The sequence below is a fragment of the Sceloporus undulatus genome, chromosome 7, assembly GCF_019175285.1.
Source record: "Sceloporus undulatus isolate JIND9_A2432 ecotype Alabama chromosome 7, SceUnd_v1.1, whole genome shotgun sequence".
Taxonomy (NCBI): domain Eukaryota; kingdom Metazoa; phylum Chordata; class Lepidosauria; order Squamata; family Phrynosomatidae; genus Sceloporus; species Sceloporus undulatus.
In genome coordinates this window covers 17,997,271-18,012,934 of record NC_056528.1, presented here as the reverse complement: position 1 = coordinate 18,012,934, position 15,664 = coordinate 17,997,271, and the positions used below count along the sequence as shown (strand labels likewise).

General features: G+C 43.7%; 1 protein-coding gene across 2 annotated transcripts in view; it reads left to right on the top strand.

Annotated features, from left to right (window-relative positions):
- The window catches only part of PNPLA7 (patatin like phospholipase domain containing 7), a 75,315-nt gene extending 65,906 nt beyond the window's left edge, over positions 1-9,409 (top strand). The window contains exons 28-33 of one of the 2 annotated variants that reach the window (XM_042478317.1): positions 1,590-1,738; positions 2,702-2,854; positions 3,165-3,275; positions 6,191-6,275; positions 7,116-7,219; positions 8,108-9,409. In XM_042478317.1, coding sequence (XP_042334251.1) covers positions 1,590-1,738; positions 2,702-2,854; positions 3,165-3,275; positions 6,191-6,275; positions 7,116-7,219; positions 8,108-8,176 — 671 coding nt within the window. In that variant the 3' untranslated portion in view covers positions 8,177-9,409. The remainder of the gene's footprint in view (positions 1-1,589; positions 1,739-2,701; positions 2,855-3,164; positions 3,276-6,190; positions 6,276-7,115; positions 7,220-8,107) is intronic. The other variant, XM_042478316.1, reaches the window with a different exon arrangement.
- Positions 9,410-15,664: the final 6,255 nt, after the last annotated feature.

Here is a 15,664-nt window from a genome sequence, read left to right as displayed (position 1 = left end):
AAAGACCGAACTTTTAAATGGGACTTGGGCTAACCTGCTAAAAAGTCAACTTCTTAGGAGTTGGATCCAGATGTCATTTATAGAGAGAGATGATTAGATTCAAGTTAGTCATGACTAATATCAGACCTGATGATTTCAGTGAGTTGAACTCTGTGACTAAATCCTAATCAAACCAGTTACTCCTTCCACATCAAGCTACTGGCTAATAGAGCATTTGAATATTTGTGGCGGTAATAAAAAAGCTTGGATAAGTTACTTTTTGAACTGTAACTCCTGGGGTTCCCCAGCAAGAAATATGATTGACCGAGACCATGCTGGCTGGGAGTTGTAGCCCACAAAAGAAACTTTTCCAAACTTTGAGATTGTCATAATCATGATCCTGCCCATCTCCCAAGGAAGTGAAGGTGGTATGATCGGCCATTGTTCTCTTCCTTTCTGTCTTCCTCCATTCTCATACTTCTAGGTTTAATACCCTCATTGGATGGTGTAGATGATGAGAGAATGTGATCTGAATCTGATAGCAGAATGTGGATCTGGACGTGTGTCACCTTGCTTCTTTCCTCACATTTTAACTCATTATTTACCAACCTGGCACCCTTCCCACACAGCTCTACTGACTGGAGATGATAGCAGTTGTCTTCCAACACATGTTTGTGGGTTGTCAGGTTGGAAGAAAGCTGGTCCAACTGCTATACCACACTGCCCTGTGAATTAGGTGAGCTTTAGGCCTAGGCTGATTACATTCTCACTATGCCCTATCAAAATACATTCCAGGATGGTGTTCCTCCCTCCTCACAACCACCCTGTGAGGTAGGAGAGGCTGAGAAAGGGATTGGGAATGGTCCAGAGTTGACTGAGTGGAAATGTGGAGCTGGGTTTTTCCTACTCCTAATCCAGTTGTAAATCATCATGACTCTCAACTTTGTTATAGTTAAGAGGAATCAATAAATAATAAATAAATAATAAAATTTTTATTTATATCCCGCCCTTCCAATGATCAGGGCGGCTTACATCAGAATTAAAACAACAATCAATACAGAAAAAGTTAAAATAAAATAAGTGGCAGTGCCAGATTGTGCTGTCTCTCTTTGAAATGTAAGCTTAAATGTATGCAGGAGAAGGCCTTTAAACCTTGCTGAGAAGCTCTCAGCCCACCGTGCTGCTTTCCATCACCAGCTGCAATCTGAAATGGCACACTTGTCATGATGCTGTTTTGTTGGCCTCCTTCACTTGCTGTTCCTCTTGTCTTCTCACCCTCGCCTCCCTGAGGGACACTGAGTCACTCTTTCTCTGCAAAGGCCCTTTTATTTTATCTGAAGAAATGCTTTTCAATGTTTGGGTTTAAAAAGCAAATTACGGGAACAAGGAGGGCCAATAAATTACTGGGGCATATAAATTACCCTAATTCTGCTGAGAGGGGAAGAATTTCCGAGAGAGCATTTTGGAAGGTGAAATGACCCTCTCTTTGGAGCAATGCCACCAAATGTCAGACATGGAAGATGAGTGGCAGACACCCTGCCAAAAAAGAATTGCCTCATGCCAGGCCGTATTGCAATGCTGTGGCAGACTCTTCTTTGTTATCCCAACAGCGGACGTTGCAAGGTCCATGGGAGCGAAAGTGGTCATCGCCATCGATGTGGGCAGCAGGGATGAGACCAACCTCACCAATTACGGTGATGCCCTCTCTGGATGGTGGCTGCTGTGGAAGCGGTGGAACCCTCTGGTAGAGAAAGTGAAGGTATACCTCATGATCCTTGAAAGTTACTGGCCTGGTCACTTCCGGGGGGCCACATAAGCATACCAAAGAACTGGAAACATTCATAAAGCAGAGTTCTTTTTCAACGTTATCACTGTTCTCCTGATGAATAGGAGAAATATGCATGGTCAAATAAGGCTAGCAGTTTTTTTTTCTTGAGCTACAAATATTGGGCAACAACATATTTTCAAGGGTGCATTGTACAGTGGTCCCTCCACATTCGCTGGAGTTAGGGCTGAAGGACTCCTATGAATGTGGAAAAACCATACATTTTTAAAAAACCACTCTTATTTTACCTAGGTTCTCCAGCACAATTCTATGGTCAACTTCTGGTAGAGTTGCACTGGAGAACTTAGAGATTCATAGAGAACATATTTATCAAAACCACAAATAATCAAATCCGCAAAAGTCAAACCCGCAAATGTCGAGGGCCAGCCGTAGTTACAAAGACTCTTGGAAGCATCCATTGTCAAGGCGGCAGAGTAAATAGAGCTTGGAGAAGTTACTTTTTTGCACACCAGCTCTCAGAATTGCAACTTTACAAGCTCTGAAAACCAGACCATATTTACAGTTCCTTTTGGCCTCCTGTCACCACATTGGTCTTAAACATGAAAAACATAGAGAGGTTGGATTGGAAAGGAAGCACTCAGTGGAAAAGGCCAGGCATGGTTCTAAGCCTAAGTGTATTTTTATGCCTTGGATAAGCGTGACCCTGTCTACATCACACTAACAACCCAATTTCAGGCCTATTTTAACTGTGGAGGCTTCCAGCCCAGTCTTCTCTGAGAATATCTAACATGCAATTCTCAGCATACTGACTAAACAGTTTGCAGGATGCTCACTAAACTGATTTTCAGGGGAAGGCTGCAGTTTTTGAAGGCACTTGGGAACAGCCATCCCCCTGTTTTTCCAGTTAACACCACTGTTGCTTTTTGCTTTTGGCAGGTCCTGAACATGGCTGAGATCCAGACCAGGCTTGCCTACGTGTGCTGTGTCCGGCAGTTGGAGATGGTCAAGAGCAGTGACTACTGCGAATACATCCGACCGCCCATTGACCGCTATGGCACTCTAGACTTTGGAAAGTTTGATGAAATCTGTGTGAGTGGCAGGTGTAGGAGAGAAGAAACAGATGGGTTTGTTATGAAGTGTGTTCATAAGCTTCAGATTCTATCCTCAGTACAAGATTTCAGCATTTCCCATCAACCAGGGGAGCTGAAAAAATGTTAATTCTTAAACAGTGGCAACAGTTAAGTCTAGTTGAACTGAGCGAAAGGCCAACCATGTGGATTCTGTCCACCTACTAACTTGTAAGAGGTAGGGTCAGAGTTCTGGATCCTCTTCCAATGTGCCTTTGGCAAATGAACCCAGCCCAGCTACTGCTACTGAACATGTCCTCTTCTCTTTTCAGGAAGTAGGCTATCAACATGGGAGGACAGTATTTAATGTCTGGTGCAGGAGTGGAGTCCTGGACAAGATGCTGAAGGACAGGCAGGAGCTCTGTAAATCCAAACCTTCATGTGTGAGTATCCCAATGGTGGAGGAGGCTGTGGAGTCTTGAAAGTAAACAATAGACCTCATACTGGAGGAGCAAGTCACAACAGACCTCAAGTGACACCCCCTTCACTTTCACTGTTGTGCCTCTTCATGATGTCCGTTGACTGTCTGACCAGGGCTGGGGAGCCATTGACATTTCAGAGGCTTTGGACTACAAGTCACACCAGCCTTGCCCCACCATGGCCAGTGGTGGAGAATTGTGGAAGTTCTCCAAAATCACTGGAGGTTTGGCCAACCTGGCTGTCTAAGCTTGGCTACCCATTAGCCAAATCATGGGGAAAGGCAGTGTTTTTTTGGAAAGCATTCCACTCTTTGTGGAAGCCTCTCTCTTGTTTCAGACAAACTCCCAGCCACCATTCAGTTCAGACTTCAGCTAAGACCCATCTCATATACTCTTGGCCAGGTCACTGAGCAGGAAGGAAGCGAGAAAAGAGAGGTTTCAGAAAGAGAAAGAAAAGAGGTGGTCCCATTTTTTGTGAAAGATGCAACAAGGATCGTAGTCTTCCAAGGTCTCATTGGGGAGCAGAGCAGACCCCTAACCCCAAGCAGTTTTCCACCCCTCTATAGGGTATGTTTCCCTTCATAGACACCAAGATTCTCCACCTCTTTTGAAAAGAAGAGCCTCAAACCTGGGCTGTAACATCTGTTCGGCCAGAAGAGATGGCACCCCGGCCTGCACCCTGATTATAATGTACTTTCACTTGGATTTTCATTAAAAGCTACTGTCTTGGTTTGATAAGCTGGGTAGAAAGACATTATTAAGTGGTAAAGTAAATATCCCTTTACTCTGTGGTCTGCAGTGTCTTAAGAGGCTAAGAGTTATTACGTGGGAGGGGGCATTATACAACATGAAAATCCCAACCGTCTGCTGCAGACTCTCAACAGCAGCCCGAGTGTAAGATCCTCAGCACTTGAGAAAGATGTTAGGACTTTCAGTTCCCAAAGGGAAGATAGCGTGTACTTGACAGATTTTGAGAGCATCCGGCTTTGCCCACTGTTAAGAGATCGGTTTCATGCAGTCTCTGGGATCATGGTAATATATTGGGATGGATGGGGAAAAGATTGTGAAGTGATGTTGAGCTGCAGGTTACCTAGGGTGTTGCATGGGTCAGAAGGAGTACCGTACATGTGGAGCAAACATTAACTGCATAGGATGTCACCTATCTGGAGTGAGTTGAATCAAGGAAAAAAAGGAGTTTCATAGCCAGTCAAGCTGTACTCCTGACAGCTAGAAAACCCATGGAGCTGCCCTTCAGGTTTCTGCAATTGTAGCAGGTTTTTCTCCATGGCTTTCAAACCTTTTATTTTCATCCATGAAAACTAGAAACATGCTATTTAAAAAAAAACACCACACAGTATAGAGCTGAAAAGTTGAAGACCTACTCAGTGTTTTGCATCTCTTTCTGCACAGAAAAAGCTAATCCAGACTTGATTCCTGCAGAACCAACATTAGCCCTTTTGTCACTGTATATAATGTGAATCTCTGACAAATATGGTTGCCCAAACTTCTAGAGCCTCTTTCTTTTTTAGATATATGCAGATTGAATACTAGCAACTGGCAATATCTGCTATTCTGCCTCTGTGTCTCATCAGAATGTGTCCAGAATTTGCCATTTGAAGCACCGTATTTTGGATTGTAATATAGAGATTACATGCCTGTCTAAAAGAGAGGAAAGACTGTCATATTTTATGGCAAACTGAGTTGAGTGCTTTTCAGCTTAGATAAATAAGTCTTGGTGAGCCAGTAGGATTGTATCTGTAACTATTTTTAAGACCTTTGGCTAACACCCTGTAATACATTCTCCGTTCTCTGCGGCGTTGTTCAGTAAATTCTCTTTGCAGTCTCTCAGATGGGAAAATGAGCAGAAACTGAGATTCCTGTTTTCTTTTTAAACAAACACTACAAGCCAGTGGCTTCTAATGCAAAACACACTTGCCTCACATCAATTTCATCACCTGAGTGCCCATAGCAAAGCATGAGACTACAGCGTAATAGACAGCACTTGAATTGTATACTATTCCTCCTGTGCGGCATCACACACTTTGTGCAGCTATAAGCAGTTTTACCACCCCGAGGAATAAAGTTATGCCTCATTACATTACTGTTGAAGTACAATGCAAAAAATCCTGGGAAATGGAATTAATTATAAGTAACCTGCTATTTGTAACTACAGGTTGAGTCTCCCTTACCCCGATATTCGAAAGGCTCCAAAATCCAAAACCTTTTTCATGGGTGACTGAGATAGTGGCACTTTTGCCTTCTGACGGTTCCATGTATACAAACTTCCTTTCATGCACTAAACTATTACAAATATTGTGCATAAAATTACCTGAAGGGCTATGTGTATAAAGTCTATATGAAACATAAGAATTTCATGTATGAACTTCGGTCCTCTCTTCAAGATACCTCATTATGTTTATGCAAATATTCAAAAATCAGGAAACAAAAACAGTTCTGGTCCTAAGCAGTTCAGATATGAGATATTCAGATTTTAGTTACCTTGCTGTTTGACCTTAAGCATCAATGTTTCCCTTCAAGTGGTAGCCATAGTAGGGATATCTCTATCCTAACCCCGCCTCACCCATTCCCTTGCACACTGACCAACAGTACAAAAGAGTCTAGTTTGGTCTTCTGAGCGTGTGGCTTAGGCAGGGTAAGCTAGCTAGCTGGTGGCAGAGATAAGATTTCATTGTGTGTATTTGTTGTGCAAGCTGTTTGCTCCCATGCTGCACCAGCAATCCCCTGTTGGCTGCCTTTGTTTTTTTTCTAATCCCCAACTTGACATCAAGTCTTTGATTTGCATCAGGAACAAACATAAGAGACATAGAAGCCCGTGGCAATGATGTAACTGTGCATCCTTCTCTTTTTTTCTCTTGCAGCTTGTGACTTGCCCCACAACATCCTTCACTGACTTAGCTGAAATAGTCTCCCGGATTGAGCCAGTCAAGCCCGTTGTGGTGGATGGTGAGTAGTCTCGCCTTTTGTTGCGCCACCTTCCCTTGGCAATTCTCTCCCAAGGCTTTGATTCTTCTCGGCGTCGATCTCCAACATCCGCTTTTACTCCTGTCCACTGAAAAAGTTGCCTTCCTTTGTAGGGTGCCACGTGGCTCACTTATTTTTACCATCTGGCACTGTTTGCTCTGCAAGCGTGTTTTGGAATGAGGCATTTCACACCAGCGGCTAATATGTTACAAAAAAGGTTCATATATGCTTCATTAGGGATTTTTCACTCCTAGTCCTTCAAGACATACCTTAGTGAGCATTTAACATTGGAGGCAGACCTGGTCTGTAATGAAAATTGTGAGCTGCTTTGAGTCCCAATTTTGATCCCAATGAGACAGGGTTGTTGTTGTTGTTTAAAAAATGTAAATCCCTCCGTGTGGCTCTGTGTGGAAGCCAGTAACATGAACCCATGCAAAATGGGACTAGGAGTAACTCTTAGTGTAACACAGAGTCCATACTCTTTCTCTGTTGCAGGCTGCCAGCAACGTCAAGCATCCATTTTAGGGATGACTTTGGAAGAAATTCAAATTGCAGTCTGGCAGAGTTAAAACTTCCAGTGCCAGATAGGACAAATATGTCAGCAATTTGAGAACCTGATGTCAGAGTAGACCTGTTCATCCCTGCCAAAAGAACCACAAAGAGTTGAGAGAAAAGTTCTCCTTTTGATTAAAACACAGATTCCCAGGAGCAAAATGTGCTATCAGAGTAGACTGTTAAAAAGCTTTGAACTTCCCTTTCGCCCTCTCTGATGTTTGCTGGCTTTTGCGACAGTCTTTCTCCCTAAACCTTGTTCTTTTTCAGATGAATCCGACTATCAGACAGAGTATGAAGAGGAGGTTCTTGGCAGCCAAAAGGATGACTACGTAGATTTTCTGAGCAGCCAGACTGGAGAAGACTCTGACTCAGTAAGACCTCCCTTGAGCCCTGCTGGGTTCAGGTGTCTGCCTTTAAGGCAGTGGGTATGGGTGGCCCAGTGAGAAAAGGATGTGACAGGAGAGCGTGGTTTGCCAAAAGAGTCCCTAAGCATCACAGTTTGTCCAGAATCTATCTGTTTATTCCCCTGTGAAGTTGGAAGTATTCTGCTTGTGCTTAAGGCCAGCTTCTGATCTTAGAACAGCCTAGGAGTGAGATCAGGAGATGGAAACACCAGGACTTTGCTCAGATGCAAGCAATCAGTCTCTTTTATTGTGTACTTACAGTCTACAGACCCACTGCAACCTGAATAATTACAAACAGATGTTAATATTTTCTGTTACATTAACTCATTTTTTATTGCAGCCTGCCACAGGAAGCACTGACACTCCACCTTTGACAGTACACAAAAAGTTTATGAAATATCTGGAATCCAAGGCTGGCGGTGTTGTAGGAATAAACAAGGGAAAGAGTTTGGGCAATCTTGTGGGCTGGGAGAGAGGAGACCACAGAGGATGCAATGAAATAATTGAATGAAGCACTGTTAAGGTTATTTCTCTCTCATCCATGAGATTGCTCAGATCTTTATCAAGGGTACCTTTACAACCATCAGTCCCTGAAATCTGAGTGCTTTTTTAAAAATGAAATACGCAGTTGCTGTTGTTGTTGTTTACCATCAGTGTTACAGTCAGAAGGGAACTCAAAAAATTAACTGAAAGGATTGTAAAATGATTTCTTCATTACAGTTTAAATTTTGCATCTCTAAGCTTGAGCCTAGAGGGTGGAGCCAAACAAGGCACTTGGAAATTGCTAATGCAACTACACACCCAAACACACCAAGCCTAGCTGACTGAACCCTCTTGCTCTCCTCTTGCTCCCAGCAGGATCAAGAAGTCCGGCTCCGGAAACGTAACAGCGTTAACATCCAGGACAGCCAGCAAGCAGCATGACAGACCTGCACTAATCTGCTCTGTGACTCTGCAGTGGCCTCAGTCTGTCGCACATGGACATGTGTGCTCTTGCGCTCTCTTGTATTCTAGCCATTACAAACTTCCCTGGTTGAGATGCAGCGGTGTCTTTTTTGTCCTGGCTTTATTGGCAAAACCAGGATTGGTAAGGAATCACTGACTAGGGCAGAATATAGGCTGCAGGCTGTATGCAGCCCCTGCAGTGCTGTTTCTGTAACCTCCTACGAGTCATTTTTACCATGTTTTCAGTCCCTCCTCCCAGGCCATTTTAAAAGCCTTTTTTTAATAACTGGAAGTTAAAACTATTCCAGAGTGCCTTAAAACATTGTAAAAAATACCCCCAACATCCCCTAGAAGGTATTGGGGGGCATATTAAAGTTCAATGAGGTATATGATACACGGGTGCAGCCCCTCAATGTCTCTTAACAAGTGAATGCTGTCCCCAACCTCCCACGGTTGGCCATCGTGGACTACGGTGATGCTCCCCCAAATCCGTCATTCCTTTGGACACAACTCTCCAGAAAACCTTCCATGATGTGCCTCAACCTGAGTGGATTCCAGGGGGGCTATGGTTACTTTCAGGCCGGGAGTTAGCAATGCATTTCTTCTTTGTTCTCTGAGCATGAAGGCACCAGCTGGGGGATGAAGCTGCTTGTATATATATGTGTGCGTGCGTTCATGTGTGTGTATTTGGGGATAGGGGTAAGGGCGGCAGATTTTAGCACTCCCATTCTGTCTCTCCCAAATTTATTTTGCTCACGCGCTGGCATCTGCAACGGGGGAACGCAAGGTTCTGCCGGCAATTAGCAGGAAGCTTGAATGTTAACATGTAAACGAAATCGGGATGTTCTGTGCTCGCATCCAACGTAGTGTGTGATAACGCAGCCATCTGTCGGGAGCCGACTTGCCCGGCGGTGGTGACGGCAGCGGCCGGCAGCAGCTCCAGCTCCTTTGCCAGAATCTGTCTGCTGAAATGACTTTGTTGGATTGCCTCCCTGCTTGCTCGCTCGCTCTCCGCAGCAGGCTGGTCTGGAGGAATGTGTCCCTCGTGCCTTTCCGAAACTCATTCGAGGCCTCGGCTTGTCCGATTGTTTCCACTTCAGCAAGTACTCAGAGGGGGATTGGTCCTAGAAGGCTGTCCAGATAATCCGTTCTTCTCCGTTACAATGTTGGTCTCTCTCGTCATGTGAAAAATAATAAAATCTAGAAACCAAATTTGCTCTGTGCTATTGTCCTCATTTATTTGTGTAGTTTGATGTGCCCCTGCTTAGACCCTGAGAGCCAGCATGGTGTAGTGATGTGAGCATTGTGTAGTCGACCCTCCGTAGCCACAGATTCAACCATTCACCACTTGAAAAAAAAATCCAAAATGCAAACCTTTATTTTGCCATTTTATATAAGGTACACCATTTTACTATGCTACTGTATATATGGGACTTGAGCATCCACAGATTTTGGTATTTAGAGGGAGTCCTGAAACCAAACTCCAGCAGATACCAAGGCTGTATTTGTTATCTACATTTTTACCCCACCTTCCCCCTGGTTAAATTATGGAACCTACTGCAAAGGGCAATATTCTGCCTCTTCCTCTCTCTTTTGCTGCGTTAAATGACTACTATTGCACTTTGAACTCAAATTGCAGCAATTGGAATAGACTGAGGAAGAAGGGGGAAAGTGGATGGAGGAAAGAGAAACTGGAACATTTTAAAAGCAGCTGAAAAAGTGAGATGACAGATTAATCAGGACTGCCAAATCAAGATAGATGGGGGGATATGTGATATCGGGAAGAAATGATACTCCACATTTTGACTTCAAGGGTTCTTTCATTTGGTTGCATAGCCCCTAATATCATTAAAATCAATTGTGATCAGGGCCAGCGGAGGAGACACTAAGGCTAGTTTATGATTATCTCCCTCCTGAGATTCTGGGAAAGGTACATTTGCATTAGGAGAATGACAAATCTCACTTGTTAACCATTGTATGCTAAATAGTTCTTCAAGACAGCAAAAGAGGGAGACTTCATTGGCCTTGACAGGCCAGCCTTGATATGGCATGTTGTGAGCAATATTGACTTCTCTTTCCAAGCGTAAATAGCTGCTGTGTTGACGCTGATGCTTTTGTTTTTCTTTATTACCGCACAGTCTCCTCTTCATGCTGATGAGCAGGATTAAAGAGTAAGCGGTTCTCGGGCACAGCTTGATAAAAACCGGACGTCTCATCCTGAAATCACTCCGCTGTCAGGCAGGGAACATTGTGTGGTGTTGTGTTTCTCACAGACAAATGTGGGACTCAAAGGGATGATCAATGTGTAGGCAATGGATTCATGGGGATGGAATTCAAATGTGACATTTTTCAATGAAACAGATGGATGACACTTGCATTGCTTTGCATTATCTTTCAGAATATGGATTGGTTTTACTCATCTCCCGGATTTGAAGATAGGAAAAAAAACTCACAAACAAACTTTCCTCAAGTCAGGCTGGTTTATATTCAAGCTGGGAAAGCATTTGGTTCAGATTTCCCACTCTTGGCCCTTCTGAATAAGGTATTTGTTTGACTTTTTGGCTGACCATGGTGTCCTCAGCACTCTTCTCCAGCACCACATCTTAAATGAATTCATTTTCTTTCTTTCTGCTTTCTTCACTGTCCAACCCTCACATTCATACATGGCGATGGGGAATACAATGGCTTGGACTGTCCTTACTTCAGTGTCCCATTTTATCTCTTAAGGATCCTGTCTAGTTCTTTCATAGCTGCCCTTCCCCGTTTTAATCTTCATCTGATTTCTTAACTGCAATCTCTATTTTGGTCAAGGATTGATCCAAGGTATTGGAAATCTTTGACTATTTCTATAAGAACTACTACACGACATTTTATCTGTACATTCAGTCCTGCAGATCCATGGATTTTTAAACAATGGATTAAAGCATCTACGGCTTTAAAATATTCCAAAAAAGGTAGAAATTCCAAAAAGCAAATTTTGCTTTTTGTTTTTTTTATCTAAGGGACATCATTTTGCTATCCACTGTGTTTAATGGGACTTGAGCATCCACGGATTTTGTTATCCACGGTGGGTCCTGGAACCAAACCTCAGCAGATACCAAGGGCCCACTATATGTCTAAAACATACCTACACAACAAAACTATAAACACATAACTTTGCTCTCATTTGTGCCTTTATGGTCTTCCAAAGGTTTCCATGTCATTCTTTTCTCTCCTGCATGTTCTTCTCCTTCTCTCCCGTCTCTAATCTCTGGACAACAATTGGAGACCCCAAAAGACCTCCACGCCTGACATGCTTTCAAAGATGAACCTGCCAGTGCATGCAACCCTAGCTTTGGATTAGCTTTTGAGTTTCACGTCGCTCTTTGTGCAGCAGGGTTCTTCCTCCCCTCAAAAAAGGATATTCTCATCAGTTGAGAGCTAGCTGGAGACTTCATTTGCTTTCTTGTGCTCTTAAGAGGGTGGTGGTCAAAGCACTTTGCAAGCTAATGCACTTTTTTTCCTGAGAGCCTCTCAGCTGAATAGCCTCGAAGTCAACATTGCTAATACCGTTGTATTGAATTTGAAAGGACCTGAGCTTCAGAGAGGTACTTATTTCTGGAAATTAGCATTGGCTGTAGTTATCTGAAACTCGGCCTCTCCACTATTGTTGAGTTCTTTGCGAGGCAGAGATGGAAAGCATATCCTCCAATGATTCCTAGATGAAAACCTGCAGGACACATGAGGCGAAACAATACCAGAGTGTGGTTAAAATGGCAAAAAAAGGCAATAATGTGGAAGAACAAACAAGCTAGGAGAGGCCGCAGCAGTTTGCTTTTGCTTGAGTCTACTGGGAAGGACATGATTCCTCCTTTGCCTTTCTCCCTGCTGAGTTTGCAGCAATTGAAGCGAGCTGAGGATGAATAAATTGGGAGGTGGACAAAGGAACTGGGACATTTGAAAAGCAGCTGAAATAGTGGAACCATCCTTGCCAAATCGGAGGGCATGTTGAACATGCTCAGAGAGCATAAAATGGTGAATGCACCTCATGCTGCAACATCTTATTGCAGGTCCCCTTTGAAAATGTGTTCTGTATCTACTAATTGGAGTAGCGAAGGAGACAAAAGAGATACGCAGAAAACTTTGGTTGCCCATCCTTGGCTGCTGGCAGTCCTATTCTGCAACCCCATTTGCTGCTGCAATTTCATCATGCATTGCCAGTGTACTTATGTGCACTTTGCAGTCTTATAGTGCTAACAGTAATTGTTTATCTCTGTTTCTCGCTAAAATGATGAATTTAACTTACTCAGCAGTCCGCTTGGGTTGTTTCTAATAAGCAAACACATTAACTTAACATACGCTCTTCCCTGTTTGTCTTCTTCTGTAATCACATTCTGATCCTTAGTGCCTTTCGTTCCTTCTCACGGTATACAATTAATAATTTTTTGCTGCAGTCATTAAACTTTTAGTGGTTTCTGTACCCTCTTGTCTTAATGTATTCTCAAGGAGATCCATCAAGACAACATGGGAGTTTAGTGGCCATTATCTTTTCCTAATTTCATTGGGCGGGTTCTTAATGTTGCAGGTAATTAAAGTCTGCTTTGCTGGAGACCGTGTCCTCCTTGCTTTTCCTTCAGCCTGAATAAAAAGGATGGGCTAAACCTGAACCATTTCTTGAGTTAAAAAAGTGGGGTACGATATCCCCTCCCTCTTGCAAATCCCAAGCAATATATCCTTAGAAACGCCTATGTTTGGCAAGCCAGCGTAGTCTAGTGGTTTGAGCGTTGGGACTAGGACTCTGGGGATGAAGGTTCGAATCCTTGCTTAGCCATAGAAACACATTAACATACACTATTCCTTTGGGCAAGTCACACTCCCTCAGACTAAGAGGAAGGCCATGGCAAACCTCTTCTGAATAAATCTTGCCAAGTAACCCCCTCAACCAACCAACCAACCAATCAATCAATCAATCAATCTATAATCAATATTTACTTATGGTCAATAGACAATGTTGGAGGCTGTTTTAATTATAAAATTATAGATCTACAGAGTCAAAATAAGTAAAATAAAATGACTTGAAGGCATGTAAAACACACACACACCTGTTTTGTCTTACTGTTTGTATGCATTAGGACTGAATGCAAGCTGCTGGATGGCAAAGGTTTCCGGCTTTGGAACATGGAGGTTCCATTTAGCTCCTAGGACAGTTAAACTTTAAGTGGCCCACTGTCTTCTTACAGATCAAGAAGGTTTAAAGCAGTTTCCCCTGGTGGAGTTAATCTCTACAGCAAGCCTTCTGGATAAGGTATAACTGCTCATTTGTGCTTTTATTAGCTCCCAAATGTTTGCATATCATCCTCTTCTCTCCTGCTATCCGTCTCTGCCCTATCCGCCTCCTGCCTCTAATCTCTGGAGCTGTGAGATAAACTTCTATTAATTGTTTTACTGGCTATTCTCCCCTGGAGAGCGGAGGCTAAGCATGGAAATTGCACAGAAGGCTGAGACTAAATGAAAAGAAATACAGGTGCTTTGGGCAGGAGACTGACTTGGTCCACGGCCAAATTGTCTCTACTTTCCTGCCAGTTGTGAAGGGAGAGATATCTGGATGTTCAGGGCCTCATTCCCACTACCTTTTAAACTGGATCCCAAATCGGTTTGAACCAATTTAAATGACCCTGGTTCGCACTTGAACCGAATCGCTGAAGCAATTTGGAGAGGGGGGCCATGCGCTAGACTAGACCCACTTAATCTGCGTCTTGATGCTGATTTTTTCAGCGCCTTTTTGGATAAATCAATTCTGCGCAAGTGTGAACCAGATACAGATCGGAACTGATTTAAGCATTTTGTCCACTCCAGGACTATGACATGTTTTTGGTCCACCCATCTATCTCTACTCCCTCTCCCCCTTCTCCAAAATTTCCATCATTGCAACATATAAACAGAGGCACGTCTCCCCTGATTGGCATAATGTTTCCCAATTAGGCCAATTTGGAAGTCTGCTAATGAGTGGGTTTAGTGAGCAAGGCTACAGTCTCAGGCCCTGATGGAAGGGTTGATTGTGCTGCCTCTCTGGCGGAAGATAGGAAGGCTCCAAAGAACATCTGGTTGGGGGAAGATGAAGCCCAAGTGAGGGGCAGAAGAGGGAAGGTAATGGTTTTCTAACTCAGATGCTTTTACTATGGGCTATGAGAACCTCTGTGCCACTGCAGGGAGTGAATCCATAGGTTGGTACATGTGTTGCACCGTCTGAGAGAGCATGATGTGACTGTCTTACTGAGGTTCAGCCAGTGCTGGAGGGGTGCATGTACACTATTAAGCAGACTTGCCTGTGCCCCACTTTTCTCTCTGTTTTACTGTTCCTTGCATTGCTAGGTAAGCATTCTGGAGGCAGGCACACACACAGTAACAGTAGGATCAGCTAGAGCAGGATCCCAGCTTCATCCTCAGCTCAGGGTTTATTGCATCGTTTGCCATAAACATATCACTGAAATCTGCCACCACAAGTCTGTGTTTCTCCAGCCCTTCTTCATCCTCCTCCCAATGCTGATGCTGCTAAAAAACCTTCTACTAGACAGAGGAAGAGAAGGGGAGAAATGGAGGCTCTAGTGGGTGTAAAAAGACTTTGTAAAAAAAGAGCTTTGTCATCAGAGGCAGTATTAACTGCGCTATGCCTGTATTTCTCTTGGGTTTTGTGTGCAATTCCCTGGCTTTGCTTCCCAAATACACCAGGCAGCCAAGAAACAGAGCAAGGAAGGAACATTGTAAAGTAATCAAATGTCTTGTCCCCTTGGGCTTATGCGGCCAATAATACAAAATTCTGTAATGGAGGGAGACTGAAGCGCAATAGCTGAAGCAAAGCCACTGGTACACTGTTGCAGACTCATAATGGAGCTGCCTTCCAGGCTCTCAGGGGGGGTTGTGGTTCTGGCCAGACCCATTTACAATGTGAGTAGCAGCCAGCCGAGCCGCTGTCTCCGTCACGCCTGACGCGGAACGTCCCACTCTTTCTTGCTTACGGTTTCTTGCAAGGCAGTCCTTCTTGGTTACCCTTTTGACACAGTTGGTGCTTGCCCTGAAGCTACAATTAACTCTGAATTACTGGTAATTTGCTGCAGAAGGGAACATGGCACAAGGATGAATGGCCCCAGTCCTTGGCTGGTGGACCAAGTATAGGCTTCATTTTACGCGATCCAATACATATCGTAATCCAAAAGAGTAACATTGACCAACTCTAACCCCAACCATCATTCTGTGTCAACCTAACAGGCTCAGTCCCCATTTTTCCCCTCTGCACTTTGGGAATCCACCTACTGTATATATTTATATATAGGTCTAGAAATTTTAAAACCTGGATCGACTTCTCTCTTTTCTTTTTGGTAAAGCCTGCCTTGGGCCCAGGTTATGTGGCCCGATGCCATGAACACCTGCACTTCTATTTACCATGGACATCTGCCACAGGTTTGTGAGTCTCTGAAATCCAAATCAGCT